This window comes from Hippopotamus amphibius, chromosome 15, assembly GCF_030028045.1.
Source record: "Hippopotamus amphibius kiboko isolate mHipAmp2 chromosome 15, mHipAmp2.hap2, whole genome shotgun sequence".
Lineage (NCBI taxonomy): Eukaryota > Metazoa > Chordata > Mammalia > Artiodactyla > Hippopotamidae > Hippopotamus > Hippopotamus amphibius.
In genome coordinates, this window is record NC_080200.1 from 56,186,642 (window position 1) to 56,212,245 (window position 25,604).

Genomic DNA, 25,604 nt, shown 5'->3' on the forward strand with positions numbered 1-25,604 from the left:
TATGTTTTGGATCTGGCTCACAATTCTTTTATGAGGCAAGTTGGATGTATGTAATTATTAACCATATCTTCTTAATAGGGAAGCAACTCTTAAAAAATTAACTTTTTTTGACCAGTTCTAACTTTACAGAAAAATTGAGGGTGAAGTATCCCTATAACCCAGTTTCCTCTATTATTAACATGTCGTATTAGCGTGGTACATTTGTTACAACTGCTGAGCCCGTATTGGACTTTTCCAAAGTGACTTTGAAATGACCACCGCCAAGGCTGCCAGTGGCTGCGCTGATGCTGGGAACCAAGCCACACCCACACCCTCAAGCTGCCTGATACTTTCTTTTGAAAGATGTTCTACACAGATTAACACCATAATGACTCTAATTGCTCTGCACCAGTATCTGAACACAGGTGGCAGCAGGACTCACTCGACTAAGCACTTTGATTCGTGCCTGGGATGGTGGGTGTTTATCCTGGCTCCATCTTAACTTTCTGTGCAAACCTGGGACACAATCTTTAATGGCTTACATGTGTAAACCTGTGAAACGGGGCAATCACAGAGCACAATATCATGAACTAATTTATATCTTGACTCTTTCCAAATGGAAGTGGAGTGGGTACAACAATATTAATGCTGGAGAACTGCTCTGAGATAGGTTACAAACATGCTTGAATTTTCACACAAGGATTAGAGGGATGCTTTGTTCATTCATTTAGTCAGCCAGTCTCTGAAACAGGCTGGGGATACCAACTTGAAAGCACAGTTCCCTCTCTTAAGGAGCTTCTATTCTCCCAACTGAAGATAGGTAGGATACCAATCAAAAGACCCTTACAGGATATTGTTTTAGCCCAACAAGATATCGTTTCCTCAGTAGTCGTAGGAGTAAGTCACACCCTGTGGTTAGGTGGAGCTTGTGGCATGAGTGGCTGGGTATCTCTGGGCAGGCTTCCCATGCAAGGTGTGACTTTCGCACTTGAGTTTTAAAGGATGAGTAGCAGGTGGTAAATCCCCTAGAAAGAGCTTCTCAAACCATTTGTGGTGAAGAACCCATCCTTTCTGTTTCCAATCTGCCAGGTACCAATAGGAAAACCCTGCTGTGCCAGGTGTGACTCACCATGAGTATGACAACACCCAAACGGGTTTATACTCGGTTCAGAGTCCACCGATCACGTGCTTGTGTCCTGGCATTTTTTAAATTGCTACAAAAATTTCGAAACCTTTGCTCTCAATTTCTCTGATTGTTACAGACAGGTTCCAGAACAGCACAAGGCACCTGAAACTTACTGGAAATGCAGATTATCAGCGCTCACCCCACTCAGTTCCAATCTGCATTTTAACAACATTCCGAGGTGATTCCTGTGCGCGCTAAAGTTTGAGGACCTGCCCCAGAGCAACCTGGACTCAGTACCGGGGCGGGGGAGGGGAGGGGGTGTTGAGCCTTCATCCATCTCGCTTCCATTTGACAACCTGCTTCCTTTAGGTCCAGGATAAGGGTTACATTTTTTAAGGTGCAAAAGGCCACGTCCTCTTCCAGTCTACAAAAGTACATTCTCCCGCTGCGATGAAAACGTCTTTTAACCCGAGTGCAGGAGAAAAACTCCACTCGGGTGGGCAGCCTCCAGAAGTTCTGATTAGCCTTTCCTTCTCCGCTTTGATCCGGCCCAACAGCCGGGGCAGCTCCGCGGACCGCGCTTCCGTCCCCGGGGTCGCTCATCTGCCGAGCTGCAGTTAATGAGATCCGCGTCGAGCCGGTTCCAGGGTCTGCTGAAGATCAAAGGCACGCAAAAACATCCCCCAACCCCTCCTCCTCGGTGACTATTTGGTCTCCATCACCAGAGGGAAGAGTCAACTCCCCCGCCCGCACCTAGGTGGGGAGAGGAGGGGGTAGGGCCGCTCGGGCCCCGCCTCCCCCCGCCTGCCTGCGAGCCTGCGGCGGTCGGAGGCGCAGAGTAGGCGGGGCCTGGGCGAAGATGGGGGCGGGGCGCGCCGGCAGCGCGAGGCTGAACCTTGAGGAAGCGCGGGGAGGGGTTGGCTCAGAGCCGGGCTCCCGGAGGGGCCGGGAGTAGGCGGGGCTCGGCCCTCGACGGGGCGGGGCAAAGCGAGCGAGTGGGCGGGGCCGGACGAGCGGGCGGGGCGGGCCGCGCTACCCGGTCCGCGAGTCTCCGTGTGGCCGTGAGCCGGTGAGCCCCGGCGCGCGGATATTGACCGCGGCGGCGCCCGAGCTGGGAGAGCCGCTCCGAGCTCGCTTTGGGGCCGCTGCCCGCACCCCCCTCGCCCGCCCGAGCGCCAGAGGAAGGGGGCGCGCCCCCCGGCCCCCCCCCGCCCTCCCCCTGCCCGGGGGGAAGAATGTGCCACCAGCTGTTCTCCGCCCGGGAGCGCGGCGCCCAGGAGTGAGGCACTTTGGAGAGAGAGGAGACAAAGGCTGCAGTTGGGACGGGTGCGTTAGGGACTTGGGTTCGGGCAAACAAAAGGTGCGAAAGACGAGACGCGGCGGAGGAGATGGCAGCGGGGGAGCCCCGCGGGCTCGAGTTTCTGCGAGTCGCGCCGTGACACGCATGGTTTCCCGGGACCTTCTGCTGGGCTGACTTCCGCGAGCTGGGAGCCGGACTCGGGCAAGTTGGGGAGCGCACGGGAACAATGGACAACTTCTTCCCCGAGGTGAGTGCGCCCGCGGCCCGGAGGGAGGGCGCCGGCGTCCCGGGCCCGGCTGCTTTCCTGCCCGGACCTGGCCTCCCGGGAGGGAGGGAGGGAGAGAGGGAGGGATGCGCCCACCGCGCCGCGCGCACGCATGCTGCCGCGCACACTGAGCCCGAGAGGGCGAAACTTTCTGGGAGTCTCCAGAAATCAAGCCCCGGGGAGTCTCCCGCTGGGTCACCCGGGGCGGGTTGTATTTTGTCCCGCGCTCCCCCGCTGGGCCCCGGGATGCGGCGGAGGTGAGCGTCCCTCTGCGGGGATGGCTGGCTCACCCGGGCGTCCCCGCGGCGCCCCGCGCGAGGTGTGCCCGCCCGGCTGCCTGGGTGCAGGAAGCCCAGTAAAAGGTTCACCGGGGACTTGCCTTTCTCCAGGAAAGGTCTGGTCTGGAATTTCCTTTGCCAAACGTGCCGGCTTCCTGTGAGAGGGGTGCAGGCACTTCCAGAGGAGACGCTTAATGAAGTGTGAGAAGGAGGAGGCGAGGGTTTAATCGTTCACTGTGTTCTCGGCCTGTCGGACCTCTGTGGACTCTAGGTTCTAGTGCCCCAGTAAGAAGCGCTCTTTTAGGATGTGAGGTCATTCCAGAGGGTGAGCTCAAAAAAGATCAGGTATTTGTGCTGACTGTCCGTGGCAGATTTTGAATTCGAATTTGAAGAAAATCGTTTAGAGCGAACACTGGTTATTTTTGAAAGATTAAACTGATGTTCCTTTTAGGGTCATTGAGGGCGGGACACCACGGTTACTTGAAACCCTTGACTTGAGAACCCCCTTTTTCCCCGGGATCGAGAGTTGCTGTGGTTTCTTGGCTCCCCTTTCCTTTCTTGGTTGTGTTTATTTAACAAACTCTATTTAAGTTTGAGGTTTGAAGTGGCTCAAAGTAAACTTAGTTGGCTTAAGGCGTCTGATGTGACTTTCATTGAAAGCCAGGGGATTTTTTGTAAATCCAGGACAGTTCTGGAACCTTCCAGAAAATTCGATTGGTGAGGGTTTGCCTCTGTGTTGGCTAATTTGATTTATCAGACTTAATTGGATTTATTATTTCACATCATTGTACTCTGGGATGCCCACTTACTGTAAATAGCCTGACAACTACTTATAATGGCCAAAGTGGTATATATTTTTGTGTAATAGTAATAGTCATTTTTTCCCAAAGTGATGCCTCACAGGTGATACCAACATTCATGGTGAGACGTGGACTGGAAAGGAATGAATCATTCATTAATACATATTTCTGTTTTTTTTTTTAATGAGACCTATAATTGTGAGGCTAGCATTTTCTAACCCATAGACTTTTTTCATGCCTGTAAGAAAGCACCAGAACTTTTTGCAGGAGTTGCAGGTTAACCAGTGATGAAAGACCCTTGGGCTATATTTAATTGCTTTCATCTGTAAAGAAACCTGAGGCTCTGCCTGCGGGACACTAATTCTTAACTTCTTTTGTCGGGGCGGTGGGGGTGTCTTTATTTTGCTTTTGTGTTGTAGGTGCCTTAGGAAATTTGATGAGACATAGAATTTGTATTGGATTTGTTGGCGTCTCAGTCCCGGTGAAGCCTGTCTGTGGACCGCCTGGGGGCCAGTCACCTCCCCTTTGGAAGAACTCTGCCCCCTAGTGCAAGTGGGGAGAACTGCAGGATAGCATGGGTCAGCTGCAACTTCCTGCCCTGAAATCCTCCCATTGGACTTTGAAGTACTGTTTCTCCTTACACTGTGCCTTGGTTCAGTGTAAGGAGACCTAGTTGTTGGATAGTATATCCATGATTAATATAATATTAAAATTGGCCTTCAGCGATCATCTTCTCCATCCCTTGCCTTTCCTAAAGAATCTTAACCCAAAGACATTAGGTCACTTGCCCAAAGTTGAAGAGGTTGTTATAGAACCCACAGCCTTTTTCCTCTGTTGCTGGTGACTTTAGTATTGGGGGAAATTTTTTATTTAAAGTTTTACTTTTACTCTTGTGATGTATTTGTGTTACAGTGTTAATTTCTAATCAGATACTAATTTCTGATTAACTTATTTTTGGTCAGGATTAATTTCTAATCAGTGTTCCTCCCCTAACCATAATTACTTTGAATGGGAAGCCAGCAGGGCCAGGGAGGCTATACAGTGCTATTAATTGGAGACATACTCCTAACATAGATCCTGTCTCTCTTTAGTGTCTTATAACAGAGCGTCCTTTTGTTAAATTGTCCAGTGAAGAACATCTTGTAATGTCCTGTTAGAGCAGAAACAGTACGCGTGAAAGTGATATATTTCCAAGGACGGCAAAATTGTAGGGCCTCTTGTATCACGAAGTGGTGTCCTGTTCTTTGGTAACTTTTCCCATTGTGATTTAGGGATAGTGATTTGCTTGTTGGACAGCGATTTGAAGCTAATGTTAACGATTGAAAAAAGAATTGAATGAGATGTCGCATATATTAGCTTTATGTGTGAACGGCCAGATAACAAGGAAACAAGAGCTCCTTGTGGCTAGCAGCTGCTTTTTTAGAGCTAGACCAGAGTTTCTCAAGCTGGGTACCATTGACATTCTGGGTGAGTCAGTTCTTTGGTGAGGGGGCACTGTCGTGTGTCTAGTGGAACGCTGGTAGCATCCCTGGTCTCTCCCCACTAGATGCTAGTAGCGTCCCCAGTCGTGACGGCCAGAATGTCTGCAGACGTTGCCAAATGAGCCATGGGGAGCAAAATCATTCCCAGCTGAGACCCACTGAGTGAGACCCCGAAGCAGTTGCCACGTGGAATTAATTCCCGTGCATGTAGCAGGCGCTGCTTTCTTGCCTGCTTTACGTAGCATCAGGCATCTGACTGCCCATCAGCTGGAAGCTTGTGAGGCTTGTACCGGGCAGCTGATGGCTACTGAGTTCATAACGTACCCGGGGTTTCGAGAACCTGAGCGCCCCACACTCCCCAGCTGAGTTTCAGTTTCTTCATGGCCTTAGATCTTTATGAGGTCTCTCCAGTGAATTGTGTGCACACTGCTGGGAAATTTGCTTTTTCAGCATTTAGAGGTTATGTTGTTAAAAAAAAGTTTACTTCAGGAAGAACCTAAGTTGAGGTATGTCTGCAACCAGAAGTAATTTTTAAAACAAACTGGAAAGACTCAACCGGCCGGGTGGCAAGACTGCTGTGCACATGTGTTGATGTTTTGAAGTGGCCGCTGTTTCCAGGTCCTCAGGGCTGGATATGATGCCTAGAATACTGGAGGGGCCAGTCAGTGCCAGCTGGACACATAAATGAGCTGAACTTCTCTGTCTTCTGTTTTAGGAACAGGTGTGGCATAGTGGCTGTCCAAGCAAAAGATCTTTTGAGGCTTATTCATGGGACATACATGAATACTTTGATTTTTCAGAAGTACGTAAAATATACACAAGTAAGATACTCATAAATAAACACATAAAGCAGATATTAATGTTTTAAGGGCTCAGTTGTTAGTGGAAAGCATTCCAGCTGTACCTGTTTCTTACAGCCTGGTTCACCCGGGCGGGAACAAACCCACCTCTCAAGGTGTTAAGTGGAAACACCTTCCTCATTTCCACTTAATTTGGGAAGGTGTCTTAGTTTTGGTTGTTACCTGGAGTTCAGATAGTTTTTTAAGCTGGAACGAGTTCTTGAGCCTATTTTTCTCCCCTTCTTATAGTGTTCGGTTTGTTTCACATCTTATTGATATTTTTTGTCTTGGTAAAAAAAAAAATTAAGACTATTGTTCTTGGCAGCTCCTTCCTCCCCTCCCCCCACCCCCCAAATCATCACTCAAGGGCAAAAGGCAACACTGGGGACCTTCTTGTCCTGCCGCATCCTTCAGGCGACCCCTTTGATGGCTATAACGTGAAATCATCAGAACGTTCCCCGGGGTCCCCTTTTCGCACAGCGGAGTCACATTGCCTTGCCCTTGCTGCACACCCCGTGGGGATTTCTGTTGTCACCTCTTGGGCCCTGCCGGGTTGGGCACAGCAAAGCTGCGGGAGCAGCTCCCAGTCTCCTGGGCACTCCCCGTCTCACCACATGAGGCCCAGAGCAGCGTGGGTGGGACTGGCACTGTGTAACCAGAACTGTGTAGGGAGAGGGCGGAGCGTTTGCTTTTCCAGCTCTGCTGGCTTTTAAGTGGGGTCACCTTTAAGGACACAAGCCTTGAATGGGCTCTTCTGTGGAGTGGCAAGAAATAGGGTACCTTCTTATAAATGGATTTCAAAATTTTGCGTTCAGAATAACTGCTGCGTGATACAGTAAGTCCTCTATGTACGAATGAGTTCTGTTCCCAGAGCGTGTTTTTAAGTCCAACAGAGTTAGCCTAGGTACCCAACTAACACAATGGGCTATATAGAACTGTACTGTGATAGGTTTAAAATACTTTTCACACAAATCATAGGTAAGAAACAAACACAACAAAGAAAACATTTATTTATTTATTTATTTATTTATTTATTTAATTGGCTGTGTTGGGTCTTCGTTGCTGCACACAGGCTTTCTCTAGTTGCGGTGAGTGAGGGCTACTCTTCATTGTGGTGCCTGGGCTTCTCATTGCGGTGGCCTCTCTTGTTGCAGAGCACAGGCTCTAGGCGTGTGGCCTTCAGTAGTTGCAGCACATGGGCTCTAGAACGCATGCTCAATAGTTGTGGCGCACGGGCTTAGTTGCTCTGCGGCATGTGGTATCTTCCTGGGGCAGAGATCAAACCCATGTCCCCTGCATTGGCAGGCGGATTCTTACCTACTGCGCCACGTAGGAAGTCCAAAGAAAACATTTTTAATCTTACAGTACAGAACCTTGAAAAGTACAGTAGTCCAGTACAACAGCTGGCCTACAGGGGCTGGCATCGAGTGAACAGGAAAGAAGAGTTACTGCCTGGAGGAGGGAGAGGAGGTGGGAGATGGTAGAGCTGAAGGATCATCAGCAGTAGGAGACAGAGGGCAAGCTGCAAGTTCACTGAGGCCTGACGGTTGATGAAACGCACGTTCGCAGCTTTGAAAGTTCACAACTTAAAGGTTCGTGTGTAGGGGACTCGTACTCTCATGTCATTGATTTGCAGGGAACGCTCAAGCAGGAGCAGCCAGTGAAGTCTACAGGAAGCTAGGCCGCACTTCCCTGGGCCTGAATGCCCCTAGGCAGAGTGAGAGCCTCATCCCTAAGAGTAGAAAAGTAAGGCCTTTGGGAGGTTGGGTGCACCCTCCCCACTCGTGGGCTCTCAGCCAGGTTATCTGACCTTCCCAGGCTTCATTTCTCTTTCTGTAAGTGAGCATAATAGTGTTGACCTTGCATGGCTATTAGGAGAATTCGAGATAAGATTTACAAAGCACTTGGCACCTGGTAGGTGCGTAATAATAAAAGGTTTTAGTAACTAAGAAATTAAGAACAAGTGGCCTTTGGTGACTGAAATCCCAGGACTCTATGGTGCAGGGAGATCTTGGCCTTTGAGCTGTTCCCGGTATCATTTCTGGTGCTAGATTACATGTTACTTTCCTCCCTTTTGACCAATACTCTTCTGGCTGCTTTTCTAGAATTCTGTCTAAAGCATGTCTAGATAGCTTATAAAGTCAAGTTCACATTCTTAGGCAGTTTCCAAGGCTTTCTGATCTTGCAACTCTATTCTTTTCCTTGCACTTGAATTCTACTCCAGAGGATCTGTTACCAGTCCTCCTCTGTACCTTTGTGTGTGCCATTTTCTCTGCTGATCGGATGTCCTGCCTGTCTAGCTCCTTTTTGAAACCACCCCTGACATGTCTAGTTCATGGTCACCCCTCTTTCCTGTGAACTTGGCTCTACTTCTTTCTGTTCTGGTTGTGTTAGGAATTTACTCCTTTTAGCTGGAGGCTTTACTTATTTTTTTTTCCTTCTCCAGTGAATAAACAGAGTCTTGAGAGGTTAAATACCTGCTTTATAAATTTTATCACCTTGTTTGCACTCACAGGTCCTTAAGGATGGGATTCTATCCTTGTGTAGCTGTTATTTTCCTCTTGAGTACAGATTTCTTTATGGCTGGAGGGAAGATGCTTCTAACTTTTTCCCTTGATTATGAAGCATCTTACAGTTCTTTGAAGACAATAAAAAAAGTTTGCTGTTTATTGTGTGCTTACTGTGTGCAAGGCATGTTTTGAGCGCTTTGTATTCAGTAATTAATTTGACAACCCTATGAGTTAGGCTCCGCTGATGAGGAAACGGAGGCACAGAGAGGTTAAGTAACTGGCCCAAGGTCACAGTTAGAGAGTGATGTCTCCAGGGCCTCTGTGCTCTTCGCTGGGCTTTCCTCTCCTGTTGGTGTCATTTGTTTTATGTTAGCATCATTGTTTCTTTGATGGAAGTACTTTATACCTTAGGCAGTTAGTAAGTGATTTTTGTGTTGAAAACTGCATGGGGGTTTGGGAAAACAAGTGGCCCGCACCCAGAAACATTGCAAACCCAACAAGAAAATGTTCATCAGCTTTTGAACATGCCACTAACTTTTATTTGATGTGCTTTTTACTTAGGAAAGACAATTACCTCTCTTTCCTCCTAAGCTGTAGTTTCTAAGGCTGCCTGCCCCAACCTCATAAGGATGGTAGGGAGACGTAGATGATCAGGCACTTAGAAAACTAGATTTTTGAGAAGCAGTTATTAAAAGAAAGGACAGGACTCATTTGTCTCCCTAATTCTAACACTCAGTTATCAGAGAATTCCTCTTGGAGGTTTTCTGATGGAATATTCTCCTTCGATTGAAAATTCTGGCCGTCTTCCCAGAGTTTCTCTATATCCATTGTTTTGCTTGTTAGCTTATTAATGCTCATGGCTGGAGTGATCTTTGACAGCAGAGTGGAACATTTCTCAAAGAGCATTCCTTGAATAAAACATTTTGATGCCTCACTGAGAGCTGTTTGGAAAATGTGTCCGCCAGATTAATGTAGGAAACCTGAGTCCCCAATTTAAATCTAGCCCCTTGTGTCACATGACATCACATCATCTGACTCTGCCAGTTCTAGGAAAAAGCGTTAGAGTTCTGGGGCAGAGCCTTGACACATCTGTTGAAACACAGCCAGCAGAGGAGAGAACCAGGTGGCACTTAGGCGTCTCGTAGTTCTACCTTCACCCCAGCTTCAATATCTACTCTTCAGGATGAAAATTGCCTCCTTAGAAAAGCATTTAGAATTGTGGTAATTTTTTTAAAGATGAGAGATTTATATTAGAAAATCTGGGCAAAGTTGAGTTTTTGTACTTTGGGGTAGGGATGTTTATCTTTATACTACCTGTCAGTGATTAAAGGGCAAGGTAAAATGAGATTTGGACCTTGGAATAGAAAGTAGCTTTTTCACTTGGCTTCTTACCTAATACTGGGTCCTACAGGCACCCCAGAATTCTTTTCAAGTGTTATTTTTGGGGGTCAGTTAATAACATGTAAGCAGTATCCATTGACAGTGATGTACATTGTGGAGAGAGGTGGACTTACCTCTTTGCAGAGTCTGCTTAATGCTGTCTACTTTGTGTGTTAAAAGTATTTAAGTTTTCTAGTAAATTGCGTGCTCATGTGTGCAGGTACCATTGATTTGGGGTTTGTCAGCTTCATAGAGAGTTAAATTAGGTTACTAGGAATATATTTAGAATTAGGAGTGTTCTTGCTTAAAAACGAAAGCTCTGATAAACATAGATTTACTGTATTTCTTTTCCATGTTCTTAAATTTTTTTCTTTCCTTAATCTGTGATGAGTATATACTAAATTTAGAAAATTTAAAAAATGTTATAAGCAAGGGACAAAACTTCTTCAGTCCTGCTCTTAATGTTTTGTGGTATGTGCTTTCTTTGCATCTGTATCTGTTTCTGTGAAAGCACACCTGTAATGTTTTTCACTTAAGAGTTGGTTGAGAAAAGCTTTAAATGCCAAGGATCTTGCATGTATACATACAGTCCCTGTCGTTTTCAGGGCCGGGGCAGGAGCACAAATGTAAGCCCCATATCACATCGCTAAATATTTAAGTTATAAATCAAGCTTCCAAACTGGTAAATAGTGTCTTCTATTCTCCTACCTTGACAAATATACCTGCGTTAGGACACCATCAAAAAATGTCTAAAGCTGTGGGTTTTATGGGCAAAAGTCAGACTATCAAAGATGAATGAAGATAATTACAGTTGCACATGTGTGGGTGTTGTGTTGATGGACCAGTGATGTTTGCATGAGTGACAGACATACACTCCATAGTAAATTTTCCATAGATCTACTTTTCTTGCTCTTATTTCAGCAGCATCACTAATTATATGGTTACAGTCAATATTTTCACAATAATTTAGGTTTTACTGACAGTCACACTAAAGTAAAAAACCTTTCTTGAGTCATTGTGGTTCTTTAATTTCAGTTTGGGGAAGACCTTTGCTAAGGCAAGACAGTAGTTATTGGCAGTGTCAACAAAATTCATACGACAATATTTAGGTTAAAAGAATAAGGTTACATGTGATAGGTTACTGATACTGCAGGAAGCACAAAATATTTTAATTTTATTGTATAAGTCATTTCATTAATATTGTGAATTTCCACTATTTCCTAAAATGTTCCTCAAACTTTTCAATCCTGTGTATATTGTAAAGAAAACTGAAAACATTGTTAATTCATTAAAAATCTGTTTTCAGATGAGACTAAACCTTAATGCATCTTGGCCAGAAAAATGTCTACATATAAAAATGTGTTAAAGGATTATGTGTGTGAAGCTTTTTCTTCCTAGTCGTGCAAATATTTTTATTTCCTTATATTTTCTTAAAATACCAATTTTGTTGCATGATTCACGTGTAGTTTCTATTTGAAGAAATCTTTCTCTAAAGCACATCCTTTAAAAGTGAAGTGGCCAAATTAGGTTTTTTAGGGGGTTTTGGAAACTTCTGATAATATTATTAATAGTAAGCAATAGTTTATATCAAATAATTGCTGCTACTGCAAGTTCAAAACTGACAATATCATTTTCCACCAAAGATTCACTCTTTATTTGAGGAACTTTGTTTACCTTTGTTTTTTCTTTGTGTTGTATAGACATTCTAAAGCCTACAGCCCAAGACAGGGGTCCTACGTACGTGTCTGGTCCCAGTGGCCCTGCCCATCCTTCTGGGCATGTATCCCTATTTATAAGTCCATTTTAGGTGTTTCTAGGTGTTTGCTATTATAGGAAACAGCCCACATACATTCTTGTACCCAGATCATTGCATGCTTGTCTGATTATTTCTTGAGGATAAAATTTTCCAGGAGTGGAGGTGTTTGCTCAAAGGGTTTGCACATTTTTACGGAGACTATTTGGCAGCAAAAGTTTTCCAAGAGCTATCAGTGCAGCTTACAGCAGGCACAGCTGAGACAGCCTGTCATGATGTATTTATGATAGCCGGGATTTTGTAACTTCTCATTAGAGTCTAAATGACATGCATTATTCACAGAGGAAGCACATAATACTAGATTTCTGTGTCCTCTGTGTTAGATTCTTCTCTGAACCAGAGTGGAGGAGGGAGGTGGTCTTCTCAGTTAATTACAAGTGGGATGTTGAGTCCCATCCGACCCCCAGAGAATCCCGGGGCAGCACCTGATGTTCATTTAAGGCCAAAGCATACACAAGGGACCTGGCTTTATACCGCCTGGGGAGCCGTTGGCCATTTGTTTGGGGAATCATTTGTGTGGATTTTTTTTTTTTAATTCTCTTTCGTTTGCATTGTAAGTATCTTTGTGAGTTATGTGGTGGTGGTTCTAACTGTAGGGATTTAGGTAACATACAACACTGTTGAGGGGTGTGTGTGTATCTGTGTGACTTTAAGGCTTATTATTTTTAATTACCCCTGGGGAATCTTTCCAGGGACTTTGAAATAAGTGTTGAGTTCTGGGTGAAAATAACACTCCACCTTTTACAATGTGTACTGTTGTCATTTAGTACAGGTTTGTTTCTGTTTATCTCTGCCCACATTTTGTTTTAATGATGTCCACTAAGGGCCAAGGGGTATATGTGCAGCCCTCCTGTAGTTTTCAGCCTCAGATTTTCAGATGTGGGCCAGTGTGCCCTCTTCCTAGGCCTTCTCAACCTCAGCACCCTTGACATTTTGGCCGGATCAGTCACTGTAGCATGGGACTGTGCTGTGCTGTGTAGAGTGTTCAACAGCATCCCTGGCTTCAGATCAGGAGATGCAGGAGCACTCGCCTCCCTGAGTTGTGACAACCAAAAACGTCTCCAGACATTGCGGATCTGCCCTGGGGAGGAAGGGGGCATAAAATCACCCCACTTGAGAATCATTGTGTCATGGCCACGCTTTTATAGCCACAGCTTAAATTTGGATCCTGCCAGAACTTTCTTCACCCTTCTTCGTTTATATCGATCCCTAATTGCTTTTCATCTCTTTGGGTGAGGGGAGCACACATCTCTCAGGGTTGAGATTTTATTCTCTTGAGGATCCAAACTCTCCCCATGAGGCCTGGACACTTAGAGTTGGTTTATCGTCTAAGTTGTGTTGTTCCGTCCGTTGGGAATCTTCACATCCAGCTGTACCCTCTGCCCTAAGGCTTTTGTTGGTCTTCCTCCTAGTGTTTTACCTCTTATTCCCAAAGTCCTCTCCCTAGTAGAGCGTTAGAGAAATGTTCATTATAGTGAGTTATCAAACTAACCGCTGTTCTTCACTAGGGAAAAGGGAGGTTCTATTCCTCAAAGTTTTGAGAACGGGTTGAGGTAAGTTATATCTATTGCCCTCTCCCTGTATATTTTGTACAGTTTTATTCTGACATGTTTTGCTTTTTAAAAAAAAAAAAATGTAGACTGAGATGTTGCCAAAATAGCACAGAGAGGTCCTGTGTACCTATCACCCAGCTTCCCTGGCGGTGATATCTTATAGAACAATAGATAACAGTAGTGTGCAGTATTGCACTTTCAAAACCAGGAAACAGTCATTGGTACAGTTTACAGACCTCACTCAGGTTTTTACATCCACTCATCTGGATGTGTGCATGTGTAGTTCTAGGCAGTGGTACCACACCTACGGATTCATGCAGTCACCAGCACACCCATAATTCAGAACTCTCCCAGGCTTCGTGCTGCCCTAAGGGAAACAGTCTCGCCCCCACCCCCCGAATAATAGTAAGCACTATTCTGTTCTTCTCTATAATTTTGTCATGCGAGACTGTTATGTATACTGTACATGGAATCAGTGTGTAAATCCTCTGATATTGACATTTTTCACTCGGTGCCCTTGAGACCCCCACCGTGCTGTGTGCATCAGTCATTCCATTTTATGGCTGAGTAGTATTCCAGTGTACTGGTACTCTTTTAATAGCTGTGCTGACATCCATGAGCGGTTATTTCTGTAAGAAGTTACTCTGTCCCATGGCTGCTATGAGCTCAGATTCTCATGGCCCTCCTTGTGCACTCCTTGTAGTATCTTGCAGGGCTGCTGTCAAAGACTTTTGATTGGGGACTCTGTCGCAAGCAGCTCGAGGTAGATTCGGGCAGACCCGGTGCGTTTTAACCCCTGCTTATCATCCTCCCAAGCAGCAGATCCCTGCTTGTGGTCTCTTTCCCCAAGACAGAAGCTTTGTGAAATCAGTAGCTTTTGATGGCTAGGCTGTCGAGGTCAGTTGTGACAGTCCCGCGTAAAGCAGCCAGGCGAGCAGTGTTGGAGTTCGCTCAAGCCCGGACTTCTTGGGATGCTGAGTAAGAATGCCACCAGGTATTCCAGTCTTCCATCAGTGTCTCAGCGGGATGGATGGAAGGGGTTTCTTTGATGTACGCCAAGACTTGCACGGCCAGGGAAAGTGTCCTGACTTGTTGGGCATGTGATAGTGGCTGCAGTGAGGAATCATCTGGGTGGAAGGTGTGGCCAGAGAAGCTGGAACAGACGAGGCCCAGCCTCCCCCCAAAGGCTGGTCACCCTGCAGTCTGAGAGCCACAGAGCACAGAGCAGGGACGCACCCTCACTCTGGTCCTGGGTCTGGCCAGTTTGGGAGGAATGCCCAGTGAAGATGAGCCCAGGAGAGAGGGGAGCGTCTCCCAGTTATTTCTTACTGGGCACGAGCTCCTTCTTACGGCCTATTTTTTGCTGCTTCTGGTCCCATGCTTTGAAAAAAAAAAAGAGTTTATTGGGCACAGGGGAACCAAACATAGAAAGGTAAATCCCATGAAAAGGAACTCTGTTTACCTTTTATCTCCCAGGTGAGGGCCAGGTAACAGTTCCCCCAGTCTGCGGACACACAGTCTGAACTCCCCTGATGCCTACTGCCCGCTTCTGAGCCAGCCCTGCACCCAGCTCTGCTGTCTCCACCTGGGATCCCTGACCTTGCTACCCTCTTCCTTTTGTAATTAAAATCTGAGCCCAGAGTGAACACTAGGTCCTAGGGAGACACCCTGTGCTCTGCTTCTCGCGGCCTAGGCTGTCTGTCAGAGGGTTTCTCCACATATGAATTTTCTGTCTTTGTAACTGCTGTTTCATTTGAATAACGTCAGCCTCCTCTTGCTTTTCTGCCAAGTATGTGTCTAGAGTATGACCGGTGAGTGTTTCAACAGCAAGTAGGTGAGCTGTTACTTCTCAGGTGTAGAAGAGAGATTTTTTTGTTTAAACTGGTTTATATATGAGATTAGTATATATGTATGTGTATACATAGGTTGTGAATATCTGTAATATATATACACATATACGTGTTATATATACATATATAAAACATATACACATATATGTTCAGTTAAGCATCATGGTTTCTGACTGAAGCAGGCAGAGCTGTTGGTGTGGGGACTGAAGTGTCTTACTAAGGCCACGTTGCCTGAGGGTTTTGTCCACATCTAGTAGATGTATTGTTTGCCAGCCAGAAGCAGAATCTTTACTAGGCTGTCTTTATGAACTGCTTACAGTTTTCTAAGAAGATGAAAGTTAGAAGCAGCTCCCCTGCCGTTTTACACACTACTTGCCTTGTTAGGATGGGGTCATCAGAATACTGCCTTGTTAATGCTGCATTTCCATAAGTTTTTCATTCCTTTGGGGATTCTCGCCAAAGTAGAAGCCAAGTTTAACTTCAAGGATATGAAGTCAGGTGCAGATTGTAAAATCTGGCATTAGTTTTCAGACCTTGAGAACCACTGAAATTCTTGGATGTGTCTCTTGGGAGCGTAGCTTTTTCAGCTGTAACAATTTCCTTCTTGCTTTTGGGTAGATCTGGTGGGCTAGGTACTGTATTTTGGGTTCTAAAACCACATTCACTTAAGGTTCTCTTTCAGAAATGCCAGTGTGCCTTTTCTGTAAATATTTTCAAGATGGAATCTTCTGTTTTTCAAAGTATGTATCAGAAGGAAAAACATCTCATCAAATGACCTCTTAGTTGTGAAATTAGGAGGACTGGCTTCTGGCGTACAATATTTTGGAGAATAAGGAAGTCAGGGACTCTGCATATTGTGAAAGGTAAATTATGCATCTGTATTTTCACCAGTTATTATTTTCCAGTATTTTGCCTTAAAAAAATTAAAACATGAGTCATCAGTTCCAGGAGTGAAAATGGGGAACAAAAAGTGGTCTAGCTTGTTGGCCTTAGGCCTTGCTCTTTTGTGGATTGTATATGATATTTAGAAAATGTGCTTCTGAAATTAAAATCTTTTTCAAAGAGTTCAGATGGCTCTTCACCAGGGATGTAACTTTATTCATTATAACCTTTGAGATATTGGGTAGATTCCTTTTATCCTGAGGCACAGAGAACTAGGTTACTTTACCCAGGGTTTATCACCAAATGATGGGATCAGAAATATAACTTGTGTCCTTTTGAGTCTCTGAAAATCCCTGTGGGCTCTTAAACCTCCACCAGATCCCTAAATGGGAATCTTTAGAGTTGGCATGTGCATGTGAAACAGGGAAACAGGATATCGTCAGAAGAATAAAAGCTCCCTTGAGGGTGTTCTTTTGCATTATTATAAAAGGTTTGATGAAGTTGAGTACCTGCTCCCTCAAGGAAAGTAGAATTTTGGAAGCTAATTTTAAAAAATGGTATATATTCTGTCTTTTTTCACACCCAGCTTAAGAAAAATAACCTTTTAAAGAAAAAAAAATGTGTTCTAGCAGTATAACTCAAGTCAATGGTTTATTTGTCCAAGGAGGAAACATGATATAGACTAAAGATTTAATATAGTGCAGGATTTTGGTAGTAATTTGAATACATGGAATCTACATTGTGGTGTCGCTGTTGTGCTCTTTTCAGCCTCCCCGCCATCTGCGTTTTCTTTTGTCCAGTGTTTTAACTTGCAAAGGTTTATTGATCACTCACCATGGGCTGAGGCTGTGCTGCATTCTTTTTTTTTTTTTAAGCTCTTTATTGGAATATAATTGCTTTACACTCTTGTACCAGTTTTTGAGGTACACCAAAGTGAATCAGCTGTATTTATACATATATTCCCATATCCCCTCCCTCCCATGACTCCCTCCCCCCCTCCCTGTCCTGGCCCTCTAAGGCATCGCCCGTCATCGAGTTGATCTCCCTTTGTTATATAGCAACTTCCCACTAGCTATCTATTTTACATTTGGTAGTGTATATATGTCTATGCTACTCTCTCACTTCATCCCAGCTTCCCCTTCACCCTCCATCACAGCTCCGTGTCCTCAAGTCCATTCTCTACAAATGCATCTCCACTCTTGCCCTGTCACTGGCTTCATCAGTACTATTTCTTCAGATTCCATATATATGAGTTAGCATACAGTGTTTGTTTTTCTCTTTCTGGCTTACTTCGCTCTGTATGACAGACTCTAGGTCTATCCACCTCATTACATATAGTTCATTTTCATTCCTTTTTATGGCTGAGTAATAGTCCATTGTATATATGTGCCACATCTTCTTTATCCATTCATCTGTTGATGGGCATTTGGGTTGCTTCCATGTCCTGGCTTTTGTAAATAGTGCTGCAGTGAACATTACGGTACATGTTTCTTTTTGGGTTATGGTTTTCTCTGGGTATATGCCCAGGAGTGGGATTACTGGATCATATGGTAGTTCCATTTTTAGTTTTTTAAGGAACCTCCAAACTGTTTTCCATGGTGGCTGTACCAGCTTACATTCCCACCAACAGTGCAGGAGAGTTCCCTTTTCTCCACACCCTCTCCAACATTTATTGTTTCTAGATGTTTTGATGATGGCCATTCTTGACCAATTCTTTTTTTTTTTTTTTTGGCAGATGGGCTTAGTTGCTCCGCAGCATGTGGGATCTTCCTGGAGCAGGGATCGAACCCATGTCCCCTGCATTGGCAGGTGGATTCTTAACCACTGCACCACCTAGGAAGCCTGATGATGGCCATTCTGACCGGTGTGAGGTGATACCTCACTGTGGCTTTGACTTGCATTTCTCTAATGATTAGTGATGTTGAGCATCTTTTCATGTGTTTGTTGGCCATCTGTATAGCCTTCTTTGGAGAAATGTCTATTTAGGTCTTCTGCCCATTTGTGGATTGGGTTATTTGCTTTTTTGGTATTAAACTGCATGAGCTGCTTGTATATTTTGGAGATTAATCCTTTGTCAGTTTCTTCATTGGCAAGTATTTTCTCCCATTCTGAGGGTTGTCTTGTCTTATTTATGGTTTCTTTTGCTGTGCAAAAGCTTTTAAGTTTCATTAGGTCCCATTTGTTTATTCTTTTTTTTTTTTTTTTTCATTTGTTTATTCTTGATTTTCCTTTATTCTAGGAGGTGGGTCAAAAAGGATCTTGCTTTGAGATATGTCATAGAGTGTTCTGCCTGTGTTTTCCTCTAGGAGTTTTGTAGTGTCTGGCCTTACATTTAGGTCTTCCATCCATTTTGAGTTTATTTTTGTGTATAGTGTTAGGAAGTGTTCTAATTTCATTCTTTTACATGTAGCTGTCCAATTTTCCCAGCACCACTTATTGAAGAGGCTGTCTTTTTTCCATTGCCTCTTTTGTCAAAGATAAGGTGCCCATATGTGCTTGGGTTTTGCTCTGAGTTCTCTATTCTGTTCCATTGATCTTCCTTTCTATTTTTGTGCCAGTCCCATACTGTCTTGATCACTGTGGCCTTGTAGTATAGTTTGAAGTCAGGAAGCCTAATTCCACCAACTCCATCTTTCCTTCTCAAGATTGCTTTGGCTGTTCGGGGTCTTTTGCATTTCCATACAAATTGTAAGATTTCTTGTTCTAGTTCTGTGAAAAATGCTGTGCTAAATTCTTGACATGGGTTAATTCATTTACTCTGCCCTGTAGTCGTATACAGTTGGTACCATTCTCATCTCCATTTTACATATGAAAATACAGAGTCTTAGAGAAGTGAAGTGATTTGCCGAAGTCCACACTGCTGGGAAGTGGTGGAACCAGGGTTTGGACCCAAAGATGTTCAGCTGTATGGAAATAGAATCCATTTGGAGGTGGTGGTGGTAGTTCATGTAGAAGGAGGTGAAGATAGAATCTGTGTGGAGAGCTGTGGGAATGTTTTTGCTTCTCCATAGAGAGCAGACCAAAGTCATGTGATACAAGCCCCCAAACAATTACCTGATTGGCCAGAGACTGCAACAGGGGATAGAAATTTTCCTGTCATCAAACAAACCAAAGACACAGTCCTTCTGATTGCTTTTGTGGTGGCAGCAACTGAACATTCATCTTGAGTGACAAGCATAGCAGGAGCTGTGTTTGGAGAGAAGATTTTAAAGAATAGTTTCAATGAAATATTTGTAGGTTTCTGGGGAGCATCTCTATGGAAGGCGGAGGCCCCACTGAATTTCCTAAATCATTTTTCTTGGCTTTTGTCTGTTTCTGATAAACTCCAGATTCCCATGCAGTAGTGTTGGGAGGTGTATTTGCTTTGGAATCTGTGTGCAGTTTGTGAATCTTGTTCGCCATCTGTGGAGCTGATTGCTCTGTCTGCCCTGTAGATGTAAGTGGCACTCGGGTGGCTGGTCATGGTTTAGGACTGACTGTTCTCATCTTCCTCAGCAGAAATAGATTAAAGTGCTATTTCATTTGAGTTTAAGGATACATTTTTTTTTTTGTAATGAAGACTTTATTCTTTTAGAGCAGTTTTAGGTTCACAGCAAGTGATAAAACTTTAAGAAATCATTTTAGATATTGACCTTCTTTCAACGGATGTGAGATTTTTAAAAGATAATGGTTTCCATAACAATCAACTTTGCAAAGCTGTAATTCAGTTACGATGGTGATATGGTAGCTGCTAAAGTTTTTCATTCCTGAGAAGATACAGATTCTGTAGTTTAAAAAGGAAAGTGCTCTCCTTTTCGAATCAGCAGATATGTTCTTTGTCACAAAATGTACCCTTTGGAAGTTGCCTAGGGCTGGGTACATCATTAGGGATGGAATTAGAAGTCTGTTTTGCATACAGTAGTGGTTCTCAACAGGGGGTAACTGCCTCCTTGGGGACATTCAGCAGTGTCTGGAGACACTTTTGGTTGTTACCACTGATGTGGGGAGGGTGCTACTGGCATCTAGTGGGTGGAAACCAGGGACGCTGAGAAACATCCTAGAAAGCACAGGACAGTCCCACACAGTCCAGGTGGATTCAGTCCAAATGTCAACAGTGCCAAGGTTGGGAGAACGTGAGGTAGAAGATTGACTTGATTCTTGTATTTTACTTTAATTTTCTGTGTTTTCTAAGTCAAATTATTTCTGCCAAAGCAGCTTCTGTCGTGTGATTTTTAGGGATGCGTGTGTGTGTTTGTGTATGATTGTTTTGTAATTTTAATGTCTGAATTATATTTATTATAGCTTAATAATCGATCTAGATCAATTGTTATATCTTAGTTATATTTATTCCAAAATTTTCTGTGGCACTAGTGAAAAATAAAACATCTATATATATAAATCTGTATATTTACATAGTGGGGTATAAAGTAATTTTTCTAAGTCTTCTTAATTATGACCTTCCACTTATCCTAAAAAGCAAAGGAACAGGCAGTAGGACAGATTTGGTCACAGAATACCAGGAAACGGATGTGTATATTTCTAAGATGGAAGAAAGCTAGCAGGGGCCGACACTCAAGATCTGCCTTCTGCTCTCTGGACCTCTCCTGTCATTTGATTATTTCAATTTCCAAGCGCTTGGAGTAGCAGCCCTGATAATGCAAGAGGCAGCCTCTTTGAACAGGATAAGTGTACCTATACCAACAAATTCCACATCTTCTCTTTTCCCCTTCTTCCAATTTTCATGAGTGTGATTTTTTTTTTTTCTTTCTGCTTAATTTTCGCCTAGCATGTTGTTTTATTGTAAGCCACAGTAATGAATCACTGGAAGCTTGGTAAAGGCAGTTGAATCAGCAGGCAGAACTTTTATTTGCTGAAAATCAATGGAAGAATACTTAGAAGTTCACATGCTTACTGTTTGCACCAAACCTTCAGGCAGGAGGGAAATTAGGTTGGGTTCATCTTAAAGTTCTTGGATTTAATTTGTGGTTTAGGAGTCAGTTTTTATTTTTGTTTTTTTAAATTTTGGCTTAATGAGATGTAACTGGCATATAAAATTGTAAGATATTTAAATCGACATCACAGTAGGAGTGCGTTCTTTCTATGATTCTCCTCACCTTTTCCACCCCTCCAGCAGGTGGACCAAAAAAGGAAATAATCTTATTTTCTATTGACTTTGTTGCTTTTTAACCTGGTAAGTGAGACATCTTTCTGGATGAACTTTAGTGTCACGCATGCTTTGTTTGTTGATTGGGAATCATTTAAATAAAAGGACGACTCAGGGCTCCAAATGGGATGTTTAATTTGTTAGAACAAGAGTTCACACTACTGTCTGCTAACACAATAGTAATTTACCAAGTGGATAATTTGTTGGGTATTAACTGACCCTGATGTGGAATTAAGGACTCTGGACGAGGGTCATGATGGAAATCTGGGCTTGATGTTGGTAGTGAGGCTTCAGCGATGACATCGTCACCAAGGCTTGGACTCCCCGCTGTGGACCAAGCCATGCATGGTAAGGGACGCGCACCAAGGATGGTTAATTCAGATTAATAAGAACCTCGAGTATGGTGTCATTTCTTTGCTTCAGGGATCACTGCTCATTAAAGACCAATGTTGATGGAATTCAGCGTGATTTCGTTGTGCCAGGGGACCTGTGACTGACCTGGGATGCTTGTGAGACCAAGGCTGTGGTAAAGCTGGCATCTGGTTGTGGGTGGGATTCCCACCCGTCCTTACTGAGACCATGACTGGATGGAGGGGGCACCAGAGAACATGAAGGAAGTACAGTTGACCAATTGATGCACCTTGAAAGGTCCCTCAGGTTTATCTAGAAGCTGTAAACCTCTAAAACTGACAATAAGAATAGAGGACATTTATGAGACACTTATTGGGTGCCGAGTGCTGTGCTGAGACTTTTATATCCATCACCTTCTTGAACACTCTGCAGGTTAGGAACTATTGTTAATCCCATGTAGAGTTGAACAACCTGTGGCTTAGAGAGGTTAAGTAACTAGTCAAGTCACAGCTAGTAGATGGGATTCCAGATCTCTTGTCTGACTCCAGAGGCTGTGTGTTCATTTCTTCTCTTCCAACTTGATGTCTCGTGAGCTTATCACCGCCCTCCTGGCCAGGTGGATCGCCAGTCTGGAAGACCGACTGTGGATTTTATCGAAGGTTTGGACTTTTCCCAGGGCGGTAGCATTCCACACTTGGCACTGACTTTATTTCAAGGTTATTATCATGGCTTGTGTACCTAGTTGAGGGTGTGTTTTGTCTAGGACTCCCTCAAATATAGGACGTAGCTGGGGCTTGGGACTCAATATTTGCAGATTGGCAAAATGAAAATAGTGGACTTGGCAGAAATAACACGTCTACAGAATTAACAGTGACATAGTGGGCTTGTTGGGACATCACTGGTCTTGAACATTGCTGGCCACTCTGTGACAACATAGTTTTCCTGACAATGGATATTAAGGTTCTCTCAAGAATGGGCCCTGCAGCCTTCATGGAGGATTCCAGCAAAGCTCATAAAGGATCTTGGAAAGGTTGTCATGGGTCTGAATCACTTAGAGTGGCTGTGTGCGGCCAGCAGGTGGGATCCGCGGTGAGCCTTCTTGGCCCAGCTGCTCTCACATTGGAATTGTAAGGTCTTTATCGTCTTGTTGAGATCAGACAGAAGGTGCTAGTGTGCCTTTGCCTTTTCTGATTTAACTTACTGCCCAAGTTCATGTTCCCAGGGACCTGCTTCCTATAAGGAGCCCAGGCTAGCTGAGTGTGATACATCATTTCTCGCCTTGACTGAGATGATACAAAAGTTTTCAACACTAAGGTGCAGAAAGTAACCCACATCATCGAGGGTATTCTTGTTGGTGTCTCTTCAGCAGCTGTGTTCCACGCCTTCCCCCTCTCCCACTGTATGTGTGGGGCTGTGCTTTGCCTGTTGTGTTTGGAGCTCTGATTTTTCTGTCCTCATTTCTGAACTTTCATACATGCCCGTGAATTGCATCACACACCAGCCCCTGCTCTGGCCACTGCTCAGGGCTGATCTTGCTTCTGAGTGTAACTGTCCTGTCCTGGTCTCTCCCCAAGTCTCTGGCTCGTTGCTCTCCTGGGGGGGGGGGGGTGGTTCTCAGTGATGACAGGTCTCTTCTTTCTTCTTCACCTGGAGTATCCACCCTACAGGTGCGGTTTCTCAAAAGATGACCTCATTCACAGACCTGTGAAGAAGGAGGTTCTCTGACACCAGGGGCGGAAACTTGAAATTAATCAATCTTGAGTTTCAGATGGCCATGTGAGGAGAAGCCGAAAATCACAGGTTGAAATGTTCACAAGTACTTCATGGCACAAAGGCCTGGATTCCTTCCAAAGTTACCAGGCATACAGCTCTTTGCTCTCTTGCTAGTCCAAGAAGAGTTGTTACCCAAGGTTTGGTTTTTTAAATGAACTGGCAAGAGTGTTAAGAAAATATTGATACCGGCTTGGACCTTTTAAATTTTGTTTTTAGCAACCTTTCAGTTCTGAATATGAAAATCGTTTGTTTTATAACTGGGGAGAAAGCAGTGAATTTTGAGTTTTGGGTTACAGGATATCAGTCCCAACAGAATGGAAGCACTGTGAGAAATGTAGCCTCCTTTTCGGTGAACTTTATGAAAACCAAAGGGAAGTAGAATCAGTTCTTTATTTTTTGAGAAATAAACAATTTTCTTGCATTCTGGTGTTCAGTTGGCAGCTGGCCAGGAAGCGTGCCTACAGCTCAGGAATCATCCCAAACCAAACTAATGGAAAAAGTCTGACTTGCTGGAGGCTGAAATTCAATATTGAGGCTGTGACATGGGGTGTGTGTGTTAGTGGTGGGGCAGGGTGGTGGGTGAAAGACTTTGGAAGCCTTAACCCCTGGCAGCTATAGATGGAATACTGACTCACTTGGGTGGCTAAAATTCATGCTTTTAAAAAGAGCTTTATTCTGCCATTTGGTCAGAATTAAGATATGATTTATGTATTATGTCCAAGACTGGTCTAAAAACATACTCCTTTTCTTCTGATTTGAGCCAAGTTTAATTAAGAGCACTGCTTGACAAGCCCGTTAAATAATTGAAACATTTTCCTTCAAAGTCTTACTCTGAATGGAGGCATTATATACAGAATAATGCATTTTCTAAAACTTGTTTTGAGACCCAGACTACACGAGGCACTATGTGAAAGGATTGCAAGTTAGGGGTCCGCAGGTGAGAAAGTGAAATGACCCAGGCTGTGTGCTCTAGGGAGAGGTGGGGACTGTGGTTATCTGGAGCTCACAGACCTAGAGAGTTAAGGCTCCACCTTGCTAGGTTTTCTAGGTTTTTTTGTTGGTTTTTTTTTGTTGGTTTTTTTTTTTTAATTTTTTTTTTTAATTTTTTTTTATTTTTATTTATTTTTATTTTTTTTTGGCACATGGGCTTAGTTGCTCCGTGGCATGTGGGATCTTCCTGGAGCTGGGATCGAACCCGTGACCTCTGCATTGTCAGGCAGATTCTTAACCACTGCGCCACCTAGGAAGCCTTTTTTTAATTTTTTAAAAATGATATTTTCTTTTCTTCTTTTCTTATTGGGTTATAGTTGTTTTACAGTGTTGTTAGTTTCTACTGTACAGCGAAGTGGAGTTCCCTGTGCTATACAGCAGGTTCTCATTAGTTATCTGTTTTATCTATTTATATCTATTTTATCCCAATCTCCCAATTCATCCCCCACTCCCCCCCTTTCCTCCCTTGGTGTCCATATGTTTATTCTCTACGTCTGTGTCTCTGTTTCTGCTTTGCAAACTGGTTTGTCTGTACCATTTTTCTAGATTCCACATATATGCATTAATATACGATATTTTTCTCTTTCCGACTTACTTCACTCTGTATGACAGACTCTAGGTCCATCCACATCTCTACAAATGTAGGTCTTCTAGTTTTTAAAGAGAGACCAGATATGTAGATTTCTGTGAATTGTCCCAATTTTTTAAATGTTGACAAGTAACGCAGAACATTTTGGTTTTTACGGAGTGGGCCAAACAAAACTTGACTGGGGCCTGTGCTCTCTACATAGCAAGGCAGTGATGTTTCCTAACTTTGGAGCAAGAGAAAGGACTAGAATGGCCTCTCTTTTCCTTGGGGTTAGTTTTACTTGCTTCCAAAAAATATTTACTGTGTTGTGAAACTATTTTGTGAGGCTGGTATCTGGGTTGAATTTCTACATTTTCGGAACAGATCCCCATGTGATTCAGTCTTTTTGGCCCATTCTTTGTTTTACTTGGCTAAGCCAGGGATAGAAACTGAATAATCTTGTCTTCTCAAGGGGGAAAAACCTTGAATTTTCAATTTTAAAAGTTTACTCTTGGAGAGATGTGAGGTTTGGGGGGTTGGATGCCACACCAAGATTCTGTCCCATCCCTCTTTATCTTTGTGTTCATTCACCAAGTCTGAGTACCTCCCACAGAGCTTAGTTTAGAGGGAAGGTCATGGACGCACACTGCCTGGGTTGGGATGCTGTCACATGCTGCTTGCTGGGCATGTGACCTTGGGCAGGTGCCTCATGTTCCCACGTAT

The 25,604-nt window shown here is 43.9% G+C and overlaps 1 protein-coding gene across 2 annotated transcripts in view; it reads left to right on the forward strand.

Moving 5' to 3' along the window:
* The first annotated feature begins 2,150 nt into the window (after positions 1 to 2,150).
* Positions 2,151 to 25,604, forward strand: part of MYO10 (myosin X) — a 215,868-nt gene continuing 192,414 nt past the window's right edge. Inside the window, exon 1 of one of the 2 annotated variants that reach the window (XM_057708750.1) lies at positions 2,151 to 2,652. In XM_057708750.1, coding sequence (XP_057564733.1) covers positions 2,632 to 2,652 — 21 coding nt within the window. In that variant the 5' untranslated portion in view covers positions 2,151 to 2,631. Of the gene's footprint in view, positions 2,653 to 17,842; positions 17,928 to 25,604 lie in introns of those variants that run through there. The other variant, XM_057708749.1, reaches the window with a different exon arrangement.